Source organism: Pituophis catenifer, unplaced genomic scaffold (genome assembly GCF_029215685.1).
Source record: "Pituophis catenifer annectens isolate HBS135680 unplaced genomic scaffold, rPitCat1.0.hap2 SCAF_6, whole genome shotgun sequence".
NCBI lineage: Eukaryota > Metazoa > Chordata > Lepidosauria > Squamata > Colubridae > Pituophis > Pituophis catenifer.
In genome coordinates, this window is record NW_027256886.1 from 3,841,323 (window position 1) to 3,860,927 (window position 19,605).

A 19,605-nucleotide genomic window follows, 5' to 3' on the forward strand; every position below is an offset into this window, starting at 1 on the left:
CAAAAAAGAAAAATCCTGGAGCACCGGGAAACTACCAAAGAGTTGAAAAAGACCTGATGTGATTCCCATCTTCAAAAAAAAAAAGGGGGGGAGGGGACAAGACCTTGGAAACCACAGACAAATCAGTTGGTAAGATACTGGAAAAAATAATAAAAACAGATCAGTGAACATCTAGGAACAAATAAAGTTATAACTAGTAGCCAGCAGGGGTTTGTTAAAAACAGATCATGCCAAATCAATTTTCTTTGACAAAGTGACTAAGTTTACATACAATTTCTTACTACTTGCACTTACCCCTTCCTTTCCCGAAAGCAGTGAAGAAAGGATCCTCTAGTCGATTAGAGAATTCTTCTGGGAAGTTGGTCATTTCTTCTTTCACAGCTTTGAATCCAGACATCACGACTAAAAGTTGAGGTCCGATCCACATGGAGTATATCTTTCCATATCGTTTTACATGCTGCCAAGTGAATCAAAGTTGAAAAAGGTCACAATATAATATAACAGGTTCTTTACAGCTAAGACACCCATCTACAGTCTTTCCTAAATCCTCAATTCTAAGGCGTTTCCCCATATGCAATTCTTTGTTCCTTAGAATTCATTTTTCTCTAAGATTCCTGCCAAGAACTTCTTTATCTACTTAAAAAAAAAATATATAAGCTAGGATGTTCCTTTCTCTGTGTTTCTACTTGAAATCCATCTTCTCCCATCTGCTTCCTCGCTGCTCCCACTCCCCAAATGAGAGATGTCCTTGCCTATGCCTTCTGTGACTGACAGATATGTGAGCCAATGGTTGTCTGAAACAGCTTGCTCATGAGTCACATCTTTTGAGCACTACAGTGCGGATGGTTTGCGGAGGCTTTCTCAACCTCTTTATCCTCTCCTTTTTTAAGCCATCAACTCCTCAACTTTCCAACTGTTTATGTTACATTGACAGGACAGTCTACAGACTTTGTTGTGTCCTGATCTAGTATTCTTCATTGGATGGGTTCAGGGTTGGGATTCAGCCAGTTCAGACCCATTCGGGTGTACCAGTAGCTCCAACAATCATTTAGTTGAAATGGGAGAGGTATACATTGTATAAATATATATTATTCATACAAAAATTATACCAAAATAGCTGATTTATTGTTGTTGTGGTGGTGTTTTCAGCCTCCTTTCAAAGACGGCAACAGAAACTATTCCTAAATAAAGGTAAAGGTTCCCCTCGCACAAATGTGCTAGTCGTTCCTGACTCTAGGGAGCGGTGCTCATCTCCGTTTCAAAGCCGAAGGGTCAACTTTGTCCGAAGATGTCTCTGTGGTCATATGACCAGAATGACTAAACGCCAAACACTGTTACCTACCCACCAAAGTGGTCCCTATTTTTCTACTTGCATTTTTTATGTGCTTTCGAACTGCTAGGTTGGCAGAAGCTCGGACAACTAACGGGAGCTCACCCTATTACGCAGCACTAAGGATTTGAACCGCTGAACTGCCAATTTTTCAATCGGCAAGCTCAGTGTCTTAGCCACTGAGCTTTTTATTTTTTTTTATTTTTTTTATTTATTCCTAAATAGTTTCCCCTAAAATCTATTCAGGGAAAAGAAGAAAGGATTTCCCCCTGGATGATCCCACTCTCAGAAAAAAAAATTGGTTTCTGGACCAACGGCTAAATTGGTCTCTGAGAAAGGAATGTGAGTCTAGAAGCAGATGCTAAATGACAGTGAGTATTTTTCTGCAAAACATAGCAAACACTTTTCCAATCATTAATATGGTGAACTGTTCATTGGTCTCTTTCCTTCCAAGAAGAAAAAGGGATCAGCCTTTTCACTTTCCAACTGACTCATCTGATGTTTGTTTGTTATTCTATTATGCCAAAATAAGTATTGAGTAATAAGAACTATTGGCAGCATGATTGTGCAAAACACAGCATATGATTATCTGATTACTAATATGGTAAACTGTTCTCTAACTTCTCTTAGAAGCAAGAGGCCAAGAAGCAAAAGGGAATGAGTTTTGTCTCTATCCAGCTGAATCCAGCTCATTCCTTTTTTTTCTTGCTCTAAGAATATATATGTGTTGCTTGGAAAACAACCATGAATAACATTATCTGCTCATAAACTATTTATTTCTCCCATTTTTGTTCCCCTCTGTGTAACTGTTACTTGGAGATGCATTAGTTTATGTAAAAGCCTTTCAGTGATTCATTGATGATAGAATCCCGATGTTGTTCTAGCATCCAAAAATAATTCTACTGTACTCAGTCACTATTCCTGACCTGCACTTGAGTTGCCATAGGCAGGGGGATGGGGGATCAAACATCGCAGCTGCATTGAGGAACTTGCACTTCAGTCAAAAGAAAGCACATTCCAGCCATCTCTCTGTCAAGGCCATCTCCATGGTTACACACAGTGGCCTGAAGGGAGGGACCTCTACAACCTGTGAAATTGCTTCGTTGGAGAATGTGACTGATGACACACCTTGGGGGAAGGGGGAAACAGGGTCAGAGCTGGGACGCGAATAGTGAGGTCAGAGTTGGTTTCACTTGGTCTGTGCCTAATAAATAACTGGATTTCTTTTGAAGCTTGGCTTGAGGCTCATGATTTAATTAGGGCATCGGTCGGAACCCTGACAGCCCTGTTACTACATCCTGAGTTTTTTTTTAATTTTTTTTAATTTATTATGAAATATATTTGCTGCCCATCTTGTGTCAAATGACTCTAGGAGCCTTGCAGCATAAAACATTAAAAACATTAAAATGATCAATAATAAGACAACAGGCAGATAAAATAAAATCATTAGCACAAGATGGTGAGTCTGCGGTGTGGGAAGCAATCTCAACTCAGACGGTAGGATGTTTCATTGGCATAAGCCACGGCAGAGAAATCTCTTCACCTTTAGTTGTATGATCCTTTTGCATCTCATTTTTTATTAAATATTGGAACCCAGAAGAAAATGGCTTTCATTATCTAAGCAAAACTGTTGTTTCAACTTGATTTAACAGCCAATGGTTAATTATGCTACTGTCTATTGGAGGAATATTACTAGAGTATCATAATTCCACCAACAGTGGGGTCCAATTAAATTATATTTCAAATCACACATTGTTTTTTGAAAATTATTATTCAGAATTCTAAGGAGTTACCTATCTTATATTGCTAAGAGCCTTGATGCTGGAGAACATACCAACAATGAAGAGGTAGTCAAATTAAACCTTATAAACCACCAATATCTGCCAAGCAGAATCTTTATACAGACAAACTTGTTCTAATGCTTCCTTCTCCAACCAGCTAAATTATCTAAAGCAGGCATTGCAGATCTAGAAAGTTTTGGAAATCAATGTAGAATTGCAGAATTAGAAGAAACCACTTAGACTACCAAGTTCCACCTATTGTCCTTTGCAGGAATACAACATGAATCGTCTTCAAGAGAGGAATGTCTCATTTGAGCAGAGTGCAGGGGCAACCACCCTCTCTCTGGTGAATGCATTCCATTATTAAAGGTTTTTTGGTAAGATTGAATTAGAATCTGCCTTCTAAAAATTCAACTCCATTATTTCACATTCTGCTCTGTGAAATGCTGGTGAGCAGGTCTTGACTTGAAAATTCTGGCATGATGAGAAAGCTAGTTAATCAAGTGCCAACAATGCAGGAATATTTTACTGAGTTTTACTATGTTTGTTTACGGTTGTGGTACAAAAAAACTCCATTGAGAATCATTTTGCCTATTACAGCACAATTATTTAGAATGAAATACCTTCCGGAAATAATCTTCATGAAGTAAAAACCCGTAAACCCACAAGCTCCCAATGAAAGGTAGAGCCAAAGGACCAGGGGGCAAATGTCTTCGGGACCAGAGTTGTTTGAAGAAGAGGAGAATCAGCAGAGCAAGCAGCAAAACAAACAGAAATATCCCTGTCACCATCATTTTCCTGCTGGATCTTTATCTTTGAGACTTTCTGGTCGATCTGAAGGTGACTGTGTCCTTTTATCTGATGGCGTTTTGTTTTTCTTCCTGTTTTATGTATTTCATAGAGCCAAGGTGCCGAGGTGGCGCAGTGGTTAGGGTGCAGTACTGCAGCTACTTCAGCTGACTGTTAGTTCAGCAGATCAGTGGATGAAATTTCACCAGCTCAAGGTTGATTCAGCCTTCCCTCCTTCCGAGGTGGGTAAAATGAGGACCCAGATTGTTGGGGGCAATATGCTATTTAGTATACTGTCTTTGGTGTAAGCCGCCCAGAGTCCTTGGAGAGTGGGCGGCATAGAAATATGAATAATAAAAAAATAATAAATTAAATTATTGGGAAAACATCCTGCAGCTACTGTCCTTAAACCAACCATCAAAGTATATCCAGCTGCCTAACCCATGACCACATCTGGAAATGATTCATGCTGGAACTTTAGCAAGAACAATTGCCCAACTCTGGAGTATCATAAAACCCAATAGAGGTCAGGTGGCTTGAGTAGCACCTAGCAAACCTACATGATATTGTGTTTTGCCTTCTGGGCCAATATTTTTATTATTCTTTTTATTCCTTACAGGTGAGGGTGCCGGCAGTCACAGCAATGGGGACAGCAGCAGCCGACCGGGGGGGTGACACCTATCAATGCATGGGAGGCACCGGAGAGCCATTGCACCTCTCAGCTGGTCCCAGACGATCCGTGACTATTAAAATAGTGGATGATATCAAGGGGATAAAAATAATAAAGAAGAATATATTTTGAGGCAGGAAAATTTTAAGAAAATGTATTGTTTGATGTAATATGTTTTAGTTTTAATTTCCAAACAAATGTTAAACTGATGAATAAGGATTGATTGAATAAAATACAAGATACACAGATGCTAGTGATTAGTCTTGAATTAAGGTAATACATGTTGGAAATGATGACTATTATGAAATATACTGAGATTTAAATTGAAAGAGTAGGATGGAAAAATGATATAAAACAGATAATTATATTACAGTTAAATGTGCGGGATGGATACCAACTAGATAAGAGTTTGAGACTGGAAATACATTGGAAATTAATTAGAAGTGCTGGAAATCAGCTAAACAAATAGGAGGAGTGCTGGAGGGAATTATGCTGGACACCAGCCAAACAATGGAGGAAGTTAAGGAGGAGATTATGCTGGAAATCAGCCCATAAAATGCTGGAAACAGCCAAACAAATAGGAGAAGAGTTGGAGGAGACTATGCTGGAAATCAGCCAAACAATGGAGGGAGTTAAGGAGGAGACTATGCTGGAAATCAGCCCACAAAATGCTGGAAACAGCCAAACAAATAGGAGAAGAGTTGGAGGAGATTGAGGAACTATTCTGAAATTAACTAAATAGTTGGTGTTTTGGAGGGGATCAAGCTGAGAATTAATCAAATAGAATAAGCTGGAAGATAGTTAAATATTAGAGGGAGATATAGTGGAAAATATATTAGAAATTGGAGTAAATAAAATATGTTTTTGTGAGAAATCTGTGTAATATGTAAACTGGGAGAAAAAAAAACTAAGGTAAACTGATTTGACGATAAGGGTCAAAGGATTAAAATTAGACAAAATGTTGTTTTATAAAATAAAATAAAAATGGAGTGGTATTGAATTGAAATTAAGAATAAATGGTGATAAAATTGTAAGGTAAACACTTAACAAGAGGTTAGAATATTGTAAAAATTATTTTGATATGACTTGTATAAGATATAAGGTAAAGAAGAATAAAGATATGTTTAGAATTGTTATGCAGATGTAAAATGAGTGAAGGTGAATTTGAAATTAATTTTGGATAGATATAATGGATTTATATAGATGAAAATGTTAAATTTGAGTTAAAATTGGTTTTTTTAAGTTTTGAATTTCTTTTTTATCTTCTTTTCTTTTCTTTTTTGTTTACTTATAAAAGATGTAATGGAAATTGTGAATTGAGCTTGTGAAAGGAATGTAAGCGTGGTAACCATCTATGACTGGATCGAGATTTTTGCTCTTGAAAGTTATGTTTTATGTTTAAATCTGGAAAAAATAAATAAAAAATATTTACAAAAAGAAAAAAAGATCTTGTGGCGTTAAAAACACCAAGACGTCTATCACCAAAACAGGTCTGGTGGGCACAATATTTCCAACAGTTCTGTTTCATCCTCAAATACGTCCCAGCAGGGAGGAACCTCCTAGCTGATGCCCTCTCATGTATGCCACAGTACCATAGCTGCATGGAGGATGTGGTAAAGGCCATCATCCCACCATATCAACAGGTGGCCCGGGTGACAGGCATGGACATAGGGGATTACCTTACTAAGGAGCTGAAAACGGCATTGTTAAGTGACCCATGGGTGAAAGAGAATCTGGAGCTGTGTATCACAAGAAATGGAGTGGCGTGGAAGGGGGACAAACTATATATCCCAGCTGCCCTTCAGGTTATGGTCCTGCAGCAGTGCCATGTCATCAAACCGGCTGGACATGTCGGATTTCTTAAGACCTTATATCTCACTAAACAGTAGTTCTGGTGGCCTCGTATGCATGCAGAGATTGAGAAATATGTCCAGAGTTGTCTGACTTGTGCAATGACAAAAGTAAGGCCCAGAAAACCTCTTGTCCTATTGCAGACCATGGCTGAGCCTGTCCGTCCATGGGAGGAAATCGCCATGGATTTTGTGGTAGAGCTATTTGACAGTAACAGGCACACAGTCATATGGACTATAATAGATCTATTCTCGAAGCAAGCCCATTTTATACCATGTGGGGGACTCCCGTCAGCACGGAGATTAGCTAAATTATTCATAGAGTATCTATACTACCTCCATGGGGTACCACAACATATCATCTCAGACAGGGGGTTTCAATTCACGGCCAAGTTTTGACATGAGTTCATCCTATTAATCGGCTCCACCCAGGGGCTCAGTTCACATTCCATCCTAGCACCAATGGAGCTGTCGAAAAAGCAAATGTCATGATTGAACGCTATCTGAGATGCTACATCGACTACCAGCAGAAAACATGAGCTAGCCTCCTCCCCATTGCGGAGGTAGAATATAATAATGCAGTACATGGAAGCACCAGATTCACCCGCTTTACAGTGGTTAATGGGATCGAGTTTGTAACCATACCAGAGTGGAACTACGACCCCCAAAAACCATGGTGGGCATGGCAGGAGAAGGATACTGCAAAATCTCCATTTCCACCCCACTCCAGGGGAAGGATACTGCAAAATCTCCATTCCCACCCTACTCCCAGGGGAAGGATACTGCAAAAACTCCATTCCCACCCCACTCCATGGGAAGGATACTGCAAAATCCACATTCCCACCCCACTCCCAGGGGAAGGATACTGCAAAAACTCCATTCCCACCCCACTCCATGGGAAGGATACTGCAAAATCCATGTTCCCACCCCACTCTGGGACCAGCCAGAGGTGGTATTTGCCAGTTCTCCAAAGTACTCAAAATTTATGCTACTGGTTCTCCAGACACTGTCAGAACCTGCTGGATTTCATCGCTGTTTGGGATAGAAATTTATTCAGGAGGTCAAGTCACTTTCTATATCTCAACAAACACATTATGCTATTAATGGTGATTTAACTAAGCTGTATGGATACAAAAGGGGATGAGACAAAGGATGTCATCTAGCTCTACTGTTGTTTATTTTAGTACTCCTTCATTTTCAACAGAGATTGTCAAGCAGAGGAAATTAGGAGTCCAAATAGTTTAAATGAATATATAGGTTTATTGTGGATGTGAAGGGAGTCAAGACTGATGATGTGTTTGACCCTTCCATCAGGATTAGCCTGGTCATCTCCTACCGAGATATTAGAAATGACAAAAAATAATGTGGGTAAAAATTAAGAATGAAGTGTATAAATTGAGAACTTTTGCTGATGATTTAAGTATTTTTCTACAAGATGTCAAAAGTGGTATGGAATATTTGATGAAGAAACTAAATGGCTTTGGAGGTTTAGCCAGTTTCAAAATAAATTTTTATTTATTTATTAAATTTTTATACTGCCCTTCTCCCGAAGGACTCAGGGCGGTGTACAGCCAAGATAAAAAGCCAACAATATAAAAGTTAAAAACAATTTAAAATTATTAAATAGATTGGCCAATAATCTAAAATAGAATAACCCATTAAAATAATATTTTAGGCCAGCCCTGCTTGATGGAATAATAGTGTTATTATTCCACTAATCAAAAAACAAAAATTCTAGTTAAAAATCCAAATATCCAAGGCTGAACTTCTGATGAAGAAATCAAATTTAAATACCCTTGGGTGATGCTTACAAAAATAAATCCTAAATTGTTCCAAAACAGTGTGGAACATTCATGAAAAATCTGATATGTCAGTGTCTGAGATTGAACACTCAGAATTTCAGATCTTACACCAGTCATGACTCCAAGTCAGAAGAAGAGAGATGGAAATGATCCCCTGGGAGAACGTGGTGGTATTAAGATGCTTTGTTCCTTAGGTAACTGTTTGTGGGGCCCTGAATAAGGAATCAAGTGTAAGTCGTCAGTATTGCTGCTGTACTGCCTTCCTTGTTGCCCAGGCCTTTGACCTCATTGCCCTGATGTTGACAAATTCATCCTGACTTCTTATGTCAAAAATGTCAATCTCTAGGCCATCAGAGCAGGTCTGAGTGACTTAGAACTTCATGACCACCAAGACAAAACCAAAAAGTCATCATGATGTTCACTCACACTAAGAGCAACCCACACTTTGTCTGAGTTTTTTTCTTAACCAACATGTGATCTGAAGATCTAGGATATTCACTTCACTCATGAGGAGATCACTTTCCATATACCAGGAAGCTTGCTCTCTATTTAGATTGCATCATTCAGATCTAACTGGTTTACTTGGGGAAATGTCCCAGAAACCTGACAGGCCCTTCTGTTGGGAATTTACTCCAGAATACAAGCGTAACAAAGAGACTAGGCTGTATTACCCTAAAGAGCCTCTTTCTTTGCATTGATTCAGAGAAAGATTTTGAATAATCAAAGAATTCTGGGAGAGGAATTGCTAGAAAAGACAAGTGGAGTAATATTGGCCAAAAATAACTCATTTGGAGAAGGTCCAGAGGTATAGAGTGGGTCCAGAGGTATTCCACAAGAAGAGTACTCCACTCCTCTACTCACAATAGAATCCCTTATGCCACCAGGCTTGAAATTTTGGGCTTGGACAATCTGGAACTGCGCCACATGCGGTCCGATCTAAGCATAATACACAAAATTGTCTGCTACAATGTCTTAGCTGTCAATGACTACTTCAGCTTCAACCACAATAATACTCAGGCAGACAATCAATACAAGTTCAAGGTAAACCTCTCCAAACTCAATTGCAGAAAATACAACTTCAGCAACAGAGTGGTTAATGCTTGGAATTCTCTACCCGACTCCGTTATTACTTCCTCAAACCCTCACAGCTTCAACCTCAAACTGTCTACCGTGGACCTCACCCCATTCCTAAGAGGTCCATAAAGGGGGCATGCATAAGCGCACCAGCGTGCCTACCATTGCTGTCCTACTGTCCCCATTTATTCATACTCATTTCCTTTGTTCATGTCCATGTTTATACCTATACCTGCTATCCTGTACATGTTTGACAAATAAATAGATAAATAAAATAAAATTTTAAAAAGGTTGAATAGAAAATGATTCGACTGTAACTAGAGAAGGCTCTAGATGATCCAGTCTACATTCAGGCCTAAGCATGAGATGAAAAATGCATTGGTTTCTCTTTGGATGTTCTCCCCTGGAATGTGGATGGGTGGCACATCCTTTCTTTTTCTGTTAATTCTGTCAGCTGTCAGCTTTGGAAGCCATATTAGGACGGAAGCTTCCATGCTGCCACCTTCTCATGTGTAGGAAAGTAGGAGGGGGGGATTTAGTAGAGGGGCGGTTGGTAGACATAATAGCATTCTTCCTGTCGGTCAAGGTCAGGGCGATCCAGCATCTGGAGAAGGAGTGGTCGGAGTGATGTCTCAAGATGGGATGGTGGTTGATTGGAGCACGTGATCGACTGAGGAGTGAGGGGATGGTTTTGGGGGTATTGATTTACTGAGGGAAAAACCGGACCTCTCAGATTCGGGTTTTCTCAGATGTGCCAGTTTACCTATTCTAGTAAATCGAACTTTGAAAAATGCTTCCTTCAGAGTCTTTACTTGGAGTTGGGGGGTTTTCTGGAAAGCTGACATCAGCAGCATTTCATCCCTTTATGCATGGTACCATTTTGGACTATCTCTGAAATTTGCTCTGGCTCGGGAAAGTGAAGCCCACAGGAGAAATTTATTAAAACTGAAAAAAGATACCAAGACTAATGAGAAAGTGGTATGTTTTATTGCCACCCAAAGGAAACAAAAGGGAAAACACATCAAACCTACTTAGCACATTTTTTCCCCCATACACAACCTCCTGGTCTTTCATTGACCTGGTTAGGTACGTTGTGTGAACCCAGCAATAGTTTGAAGAAGTTTCAATGCAGAATAAAAGGAAGCAAAATAATATGATAAATGAATAGGCAAAATTGCCCATTATTACAGAATAATAATAATTATTATAAAAAAGCCAGATATCACAGTTGTCGAAAAACCGAAACGTACAATTTATTGACATTGCGGTACCAGGAGACGCCAGAGTCGAAGAAAAAAAACTGGAAAAAATCATGAAATATCACGACCTGGCTATAGAAACTACACAGCTACGGATGAAACATGTCACAGTGATACCCATTGTCATCAGGGCACTTGGTACCATATCCAAGAATTTCACAAAACACTTCAAGAAATTGCAGCTTCCTGCAATAACACCAGCGGAACTGCAAAAAACTGTGCTACTCAGAACATCATATATTTTAAGAAGGTACTTGATTGATACCTAGGACGCTGGCAGCAACCCGTATCAGCCATTAGCACCAGTCAATGGTATTTGTGACACATTTTTAAATGTCCAGTTGACTTAGTTTCATTTTTAATGAATAAAAGATAATAATACAAAAAAGCAAAAGTAAACATATACTATAGTGAATAACTATTCTGTAATTAGTTGTATGCTTTCTATGGTGTTTTTTATATATTTAAGTCTGTGTGGGAATAGCACACAGTTTGTAAGGCTGGGGATGCACTGTCACTTTTGCAATAGGGGCTTTGTTGAGTTCTTTCATTCCTTCGGGTGCCCGGAAGCTAAAGGCCCTCAACAGGTTGGTCAGAAAGATGAAGATCTCAGTTCTTGCCAGCTGCTCTCCAATACAGGCACGCTGACCTGCAGATGAGACAAAACATGGATGAAGCGGTTACTAATCTGTTCTCCAGAGTATATCACCATCAGCAAGGAAATCTGAAAAAAATTACAATGGTGTAGCTTCTAGCAGATTCAGTTCCTAGGGTTATTTTCTTAGTTTCCCTCAGTTTGTGAAAAGCTCCTTAAGGAATGACTTTAATACAACTTATACTACACGTAGACTATTTCAAAGGTTACACAATGCACCCATTAAAAAAAAAATGATATGGTATGTTTTTCCAGAGATGGGCCTATGAGAGGAAAGTCCACTTCTCACCATTAAGCACTATACATTGGGTGTGGTAGGTCAGCCAATTGCAAATCCTTCTGATGGTGGTACTGTCTATCCCATATCCAGAAGTAGCAATAGCAATAGCACTTAACTTATATACTGCTTCACAGGGCTTTACAGCCCTCTCTAAGCAGTTTATAGAGTCAGCATATTGCCCCCAACAATCTGGGTCCTCATTTTTCCAAATTCGAAAAGATGGAAGACTGTAGTCTACTTTATCAAATGCCTTCCTGAAGTCCAGGCCTATTATGTTTAAGGCATTTCATTGGTCCACTTTATGAAAGAATAAGATTTGCCTGACACAATCTGTTTTTAACAACCACATAATGGCTTATAATGATCACTTTCTTCATTTCTAGGTGGCCACTTATCCTCCACTTATAATCATCATCATCATAAGTTTATTTGTCAAGCATATATAAGATAACAGGTACAAGTATAAACGTAATTTGAATACACGAAAAGAGTAAGTAAAAAGGAATATTAACTTGATTATCTTTTCCAGGATTTTCCCCGGTATTGATATCAACTTTATGGGCCTATAATTTCCTGGATACATTTTCCCCTTTTTGTAGATTGGTACCACATCAGCAGTTTTCCAGTCCTCTGGTAGTTCCCCTATATGAGCTTTGAAAGATTACCCTCAGTGGCCCAGGGGTGGGTTCTACTTATCTTTACTACAGGTTCGCAATGGGGCCACGCACGTGCGCTCTTCTGCGCATGCGCAGAAGTGTTCTGATGATGTCGGGGTTGGTGGGCGGAGCCTCCCTCCAGTTTTACTACTGGTTCTATAGAACCGGTCTGAACCGGGGGCAACCCACCACTGCAGTGGCCCCATGATTACATCTGTCAGTTCCTTCAGAACCATGGGATACAAACCAGCTGGTCAGGTGACTGGTTCTCATTCAGGGTGGATAGGTATACTCTTACCATTTCCTTGCCTGTTTTAATTTGTGTACTGTTCTCTCTATCTCTTTCAGTGCTGCTTGTGCTGTTTCTTCCTTTTGCATAAAAATAGGTGCATAGAAGACATTAAGCAGTTCTGCTTTTTCCCCCTGCTACATATCACCAACTTGCCATTTCTTTTTTTTTAATTTGATTTATATGCCGCCCTTCTCCGGAGACTCAGGGCGGCTTACAATGCGTTAAGCAATAGCCTTCATACTTTTGTATATTTATACAAAGTCAGCTTATTGCCCCCACAAACTGAGTCCTCATTTAACCTACCTTAGAAAGGATGGAAGGCTGAGTCAACCTTGAGCCTGGTAAGATTCGAACCTGCAGTAATTGCAGTCAGCTGTGTTAATAACAGGGTGCATTAAACCACTGTACTACCAAGGCTGTACTACCATTTGCTGCCATTAGTGGACCTATCATTTCCTTGACTTTCTTCTTGTTCCTTACACATTGAAAGAATGTTTTTATTTTGTTGTTGTTGTTGTTAATTTTAGCATTGGTTGCCAGTCTTGGCTCACTCTGGGCCTTAGTTTCCTATATGTTATAAGCTGCTTTGGGCTCATGGATGTACCTAGTCCGAATGGCAGAAACGCTTCTCGATTAAGGAACTTCCCATCCTTATCTAAAAAGTGATTTGGGTTGAATTCTTCAGGTGTCTCCCATTGCTCAGGATCAAAAAGAACAGAGCGCAGGTCTGTAATAATAAAGGTCCCCTGGAAAGAAAGAAAAAAGATGACTAAATATAGCAGGTTCATAAAGGAAATGGGCAAAAATATTTAAACAATATTGATGAAACATTTGCTTATAAATTACATTTATGGATCTATATTTATTAATTTCCAAAGCAGTTTGTGAGAGCAGTAACTGCTCAAATTTTTGGCTTCCTTTCTTCCCTGCTTTCGAATTTGGGCAAAGAAAAATGACCATATATAATTTCTGTTCTAAATTTAAGTTCAGCCCTTAATCTCTTATCATCTTCCTAGGATAAATAGAAAAATATTTAATGTTCTAGATTTAAAATCTGAGTAGTGTTTAGATTTAAACCCATAATTGATACCCTACAAAAGCTTGCTATTCTTGCCCATTGGATTTTGCATGATTACATTGGCAGTTCTTGAACAGAGAGCGTCTGTTCTAGTCCATATTCTGCTTTTCCTTCCATGCTGGTTACTGGAATGCAGGCTGAACATGTTTCTCACCTTTGGAATGTGGTAACCCCTCATCTTCACATCCTTTGTACTTTGCCTGGGTCCCCCATATAGCATGACATATTTTACACGCTGCATTTCATGAATCACGGCATTGGTGTAAGGCAGCTTCTTCCGATCCTGATAGGAAATTGACTGTGAGAAGCCAAACACATCTTCAATCTCCTTCTGGACTTTCTCTGGAAAAAATGATGGAAATAGAAGCTTCATTCTCAATATTGTGTTTCATTTATTTATTTCTGAATTTTAACTTTGGGACATAGACTAGCCTTTAGGGCATTAAATGTGATCCCATTCTCTTTTTAAATATCATGAAGGAGAGCAGATTAAAAATGTGCTTCCTATGTTCTGATTAGATCTAGTCCAAACTGATTCAGAATATTGTTGCAAACTGGTGATTTAGTTCAAATATTCTTCTAAATATCCTTCAATCTAGTCAATCTCCAGAATTCAATCCCAAACAGTTTAGAAAACTGATTCGGTTAAAAATATTTCTATAATTGTGTTTAAAATACCAATGAGGATCAATTTTTTTCAAGAGCCTTCTTATGTTTATTTCTGTTTCTTATTTTTTTGATTATTAAATTTATATGCCACCCATCACTGTTACAGTGAGTTTGGGCAGATAGATACACATACATACACACGATATGATACAATATAATATGATACGATGCAATGCAATGCAATGCAATGCAATGCAATGCAACGCAACGCAACGCAACGCAATGCAATGCAACGCAACGCAACGCAATGCAATGCAATGCAACGCAACGCAACGCAAAGCAACGCAACACAACCAAGTAACATAAATGACATAAATAACATAAATTGTTATTGAACCGAGGTGGCGCAGTGTGCTGTACTGCAGCTACTTCAGCTGACTGCTAGTTCAGCAGATCAGCAGATCAAATCTCACCGGCTCAAAGGTTGACTCAGCCTTCCATCCTTCCGAGGTGGGTAAAATGAGGACCCAGATTGTTGGAGCCAATATGCTATTTAGTATACTGTCAATTGTTGTAAGCCGCCCAGAGTCCCCGGAGAGTGGGCGGCATAGAAATATGATTAACAAATTAAATAATTTATTTACTTAATTAATTAAATAAATAAATAAATAAATAAATAACATAAACAACACAACACAACACATAATATAGCATAACATAACAACGGTGAGGAACTTCAGAGTTGAAAGATTAGCTGGTGACAACGTTGTTACACAGGGGCAACCATTTGGGGGTGGGTGGGATTCCTTTCAGGTCCCTGGCTGGAGCAAAGGACAGGAGCTCACCCCACCCAACAGCAGCATTCAGGTCTCAAATGTGGGTTCGCATGCCAACCACACTACCCACTGCAAACAGCCAGAAAAAGAAGCAACAGAAGGAAGGAATGATTGGAACGTAGGGGAAGTATTGGGAGGGCAGCAAAAGAATGGAAGAGCACTGACTCAGAGTCTGCAGCTATGCCAGCACCTCAAGATCAACTGCTGGGAAAGTCTACTAAACAAGAATTATTTATTTATTTTATTTATTTTATTAGATTCCTATACCACCCTTCTCCCGAAGGACTCAGGGCGGTGAACAGCCAAAAGTTAAAACACAGAAATACAAAATTTAAAATAGATTAAAACAGATTAAACAATTTGGCTAAATTTTAAAAATATCCCATAATTAAACAAATTAAAATTAGTGTTTACAATTTGAATTTAAAAAAATTTAAAAGGGAGAAGATTTAGGCCAGGCCAGTTAGTAGACAAACAAAATGAACATAGCGAATTGGAGGGGGAAAAATGATCGTGGAAGGGCCAGGGAAAAGGGGATGTTTAATTATGCTCTTTGCACATGAAACTGTCATAAATCGCTTTGCTACTTCTGAATCCATGCCATCTCAGTAAATTGTACTCTTGGAAAATGAAACTGCCCCAGGAGTCTTAATTTGCTGAATGAACTGTGTGGGACAGTTGACATATATACTATATGTATTGTATAAAACAGTGTGGGATTCAGCTGGTTCTGTCTGGATCGTGCAAACCGGTAGCGGCGACTGTGGGAGTCTCCGTCCACCTGCCCGGAGGTAATATGCAACTACTGCGTATGGGCAGAGGTGGCACACAAGCGAAACGAGCGTGCACACTTCCGTTTGTGAACTGGTAGGGAAGATAAGTGAATCCCACCTCTGGCATAAATATGTGCATATGCGGTATACATGGCTGAATGGACATGACTGAATGGATATCATCATCATCGTCATCATTTGAAAGCCATCCAGAGTCCCTTATAGGGAAGATGGGTGGCATAGATATGTACTCAATCACCAATCAAACAATCAATCCAACTTAGAGATGATCAGGGCATAAGTGACTGCACACAGGGCCTCACAATCCAAGAAAGGGCACAACTGGTGCACAATGTGAAAGTCAGGGTTCCAAGTAACACCCCACAACAGAATTAAAACTCTGAGGCAGGCAATTTCCTCAAAGTATAAATTTATTAGAGACGTCATATTGGCACATCTGGGGAAAACCCAAATCTGAAAGCCCCGCGTTTTCCATACCCAAAGTAAAGTCAAAGTTCCTTCCCCTTCCATTCACATATGCATCCCATGGTCCAATCATGTCACTGCCCCAACTTCAGTTAACTTCCAGTCACATCTCCCCAGGTGCTGGCAAGACGTCCTTGACTCCCAAGGGAAAGAATGTTGTTATGATTACACACCCAACACTACCTTCACCTCCCCCTTCCCATTCCCACAGCCACCGCTGTGACAGCCCTGAAGACTCCCATTAAATATGGCTCCAGGGCTGACAGTGAATGAAGTTGCAAGCCTAACCCCGACTGCCATCTGCTCTATCACTGGGAATCATGAATCTAGGACAGGGGTGTCAAACTCGCAGCGTCACATTGTCATCACATGATATAGCATGACTTTTCCCCCTTTGCTAAACCGATGCATCACGTGGCCAGTACATGATGCATCTGGGCCATGGGTTTGACACCCCTGCTATAGGAGAACCCCTAGATGTCACACAGGATCTGTCTGGAGTAATGCTACCCATTTAGAACTAAAGACCAGATCCCAGATCCAGAGTCACCTTGAATTTCCAGCCACTCCAGGGTTCGACTGAAATCTGAGCCACTTCATGCTACCAGGAATCAACCAAAGCCTCTTGTCCAGACCTTGCACTGCCTCCAGGCTCCTCAATAGGTAGCCATAGCATCAATTGCATCACCAGAGATAAAGATGCAAAGTTGAGTATCATGGGAAAGTTGATGATACCTCATCCCATGGCATTGGACGATCTCACCCAGGGATTCATGAAGATGATAAAAGGGATCACAGAGAGGACTTTTGTGAACTCCGATTTATTGGAGGGTTATTGGTTGGCAGTTTCTTTGCTAGAGAGGGCCTGGAGAAACAACGTTAGGGGCTCACAGTATTTTCAAATAAAATATTAAAAACTCTTTTGTGTGCATTTCCCAGTCCATTTCCAGCTGGGAGAAGCCGACGATGAAGGAATCAGAAGCAACTGAGCTACCAAAAAGCAGGTTGTCAGACTGCGATGCTATCTCAAAATTAAATGAATTTCCAAACTGCCAATCTTTAAGGAAATCTTTCTTTAATTGAGCTCAGCCACCGGATCATGACTCCGCGCGGACAAGACTGACCTTTTGCCTCCCAATCCCTCCCTTTCCGATCCCCAAATCTCTGCTTCTCATTGGCTGTCTTCCAAGTCATTCTTCAGACTTCTTTTCCTCATCATTTCACAGGAATGTGCCCCCTCCCCTCATTTCCACGACAACCGGGCTTCAAAGGGATTTAGCAGGCAAACGTTTCAGAGTTTATCTTTCGCTCTCCTCTGCCCTCTCTCTATGCTAGCGTTGCAACGCTGACACAGGTTTTTATTGCAGGCAGGCAATACGGTGACAGCAAAGTGACTTCAGCATTCCTGCCTTGCAAGGTGGTCTTTGGGATCCTGAGTTGTGGTTTTATATGTTTTTTTCCTACCCTGGGGCAATGTGAATTGATGGTTCCTTCTTTTGTGTTTATCCGGAGCTTCCCTACCTGCCTCAAGAGGTATTTCTTTTATCCAGTTCTATTTTGGGAGATAATCCCATCAGAGGCAGGGCAGGGTGATTTCTATTTTGGGGAATTAATTCCATCAGAGGCAGGGCAGGCGGGCCGTGTTATCTGAGTTTCGCAATTGCTCCCTTCAGGCAAGCGCAGAGATGATTGTTTATTCGGGCATGCAACATTTTTATGATGTGTTAAGTGTTCTTGGCTGAATGCCCAGAGATCTCGTTAAGCTGGTTAAAGGCTTTCCCTTGCTGCCTGAGAGGGGGGGGATTGGGGGGTGTAAGCGTTGGTTTTCTATTCTAGTGTGGCTGCTTGGTTTTCCGATATTATTGGGGTAAAAATAGGATAAAAATATGAGAGTTTTGTCAGGGTGGGGAGGGGGTGCCAAGGTAAATCTTCTGACAAATGGACTGGGACGGGATACTTTTTCTTCATGGCAGAGAGTCTTGTGTCGTGCATCTGCTTGTTCCTGCCATCTTGGTTTTTTTCCGCCTAGGTTCATTCATTGGCATCCTTCAGTCTCAAGAGACTATGGCATCGTGCTCTGGAAAGAGGTCCTAAACCAGCATCTAGTGTGACTAAAAAGGCCAATTCGAGAGTGGCCATCCCTTCCACACGGAGGGAAGATACATTCTGTCCCCTGCCCAGCCCCCAGATTTCGCTGGTTCCGGGACTTCCTCTTTGCCTCAGCCTGCCGAACAAGTGTCTCTTCGAATTGGAGAAGGCCATGCTGCGTCTTTAGCCTCCAAGCTGAACGATCGGAGGTCAAGGTTTCCCAGTTGTTAGTGTCCCATTCCCAGGGCCTTTAGGTCCCTCTTGCAGATATCCTTATATCGCAGCTGTGGTCTCTGTTCATTATCATACTGTAATCTGGTCGTCTATTCACAATTTAGGCCAGAAACAAGTAACAAATCTGAAAACCTTGGTAGAGTTCTGCATTTAAAGTGTGTTATTTTTAGATCTGTACCGATTTCCAGTTTTTTAATTCCTAACTCAATATTTTGCTGAGGATATCAAAGAAAGCTCTCTGTATGTATAGTCTTGGCTCTTCTGTAAACTAGCTAAGTTCATGCTCCTGATTATAGGATCAACAATCCTCATAGGAAAATTATTATGAAGAATAAATTCAGTTCATCATTCAGCCCTTAGTACTTCAAATAATTTCTCTGTATTTTAGAACCTGAGGCTGACACTTGTTCTACCTACTCATTGTCTGTCTCACCTTGGATGTGGGGATGAGTGGCCAAGAGGAGCAGGGTCCACAGCATAGTGGCGAAAGATGTGTCAATTCCAGCAACAATAAAATCAAGAAGACACTGAGCCAGGTTGTCTTCATTGTAGGTAGCGTCAGGATCGTTCTTGCTCTGAGGTTTAAAATAGAAAATGAAAATTACAATGAGTTCTATGCAGCTTTTCTGTATTTACTTTGGCTTCTGCATCACAAGTCACAACAATAAATATAAAAGAAAATCAATGCAGGAGAGTAACAATTAAAGCAAGGGTGGGTTCTAAATTTTTTTACTACCGGTTCTGTGGGAGTGGTTTGTTTTGTGGGCGTGGCTTGGTGGGGGGGGTGGGGTAATGTGACTGGGTGGGCGTGGCCAACTCTTTTTTTTTTTACTTTTAAAAGCATTTTTTCTTCCTCTTAAGAGGTTGCAGAAAAAAATGCTTTTAAAAGCCTCTGATGATCAAGCAACTCAGCTGGAATTGTCAGAGGCTTTTAAAGGCATTTTTTTTCCTACAACCTCTTCGGCCGAAGAGGTTGCAGAAAAAAATGCTTTTAGAAGCCTCTGACAATCCAAGCTGAGCCATGTGATCATCAGAGCCTTTTTTTTTTTAACTTTTAAAAGCA

The 19,605-nt window shown here is 40.3% G+C and overlaps 1 protein-coding gene across 1 annotated transcript in view; it reads right to left on the reverse strand.

The window, feature by feature from the left end:
• The window catches only part of LOC139318627 (cytochrome P450 2J5-like), a 67,206-nt gene that overhangs the window by 18,116 nt on the left and 29,485 nt on the right, over positions 1-19,605 (reverse strand). The window contains exons 3-5 of the mRNA XM_070946176.1: positions 18,976-19,117; positions 13,671-13,858; positions 295-457 (exon numbers count right to left, since the gene is read on the reverse strand). Of these exons, the coding sequence (XP_070802277.1) occupies positions 295-457; positions 13,671-13,858; positions 18,976-19,117 (493 nt within the window). The remainder of the gene's footprint in view (positions 1-294; positions 458-13,670; positions 13,859-18,975; positions 19,118-19,605) is intronic.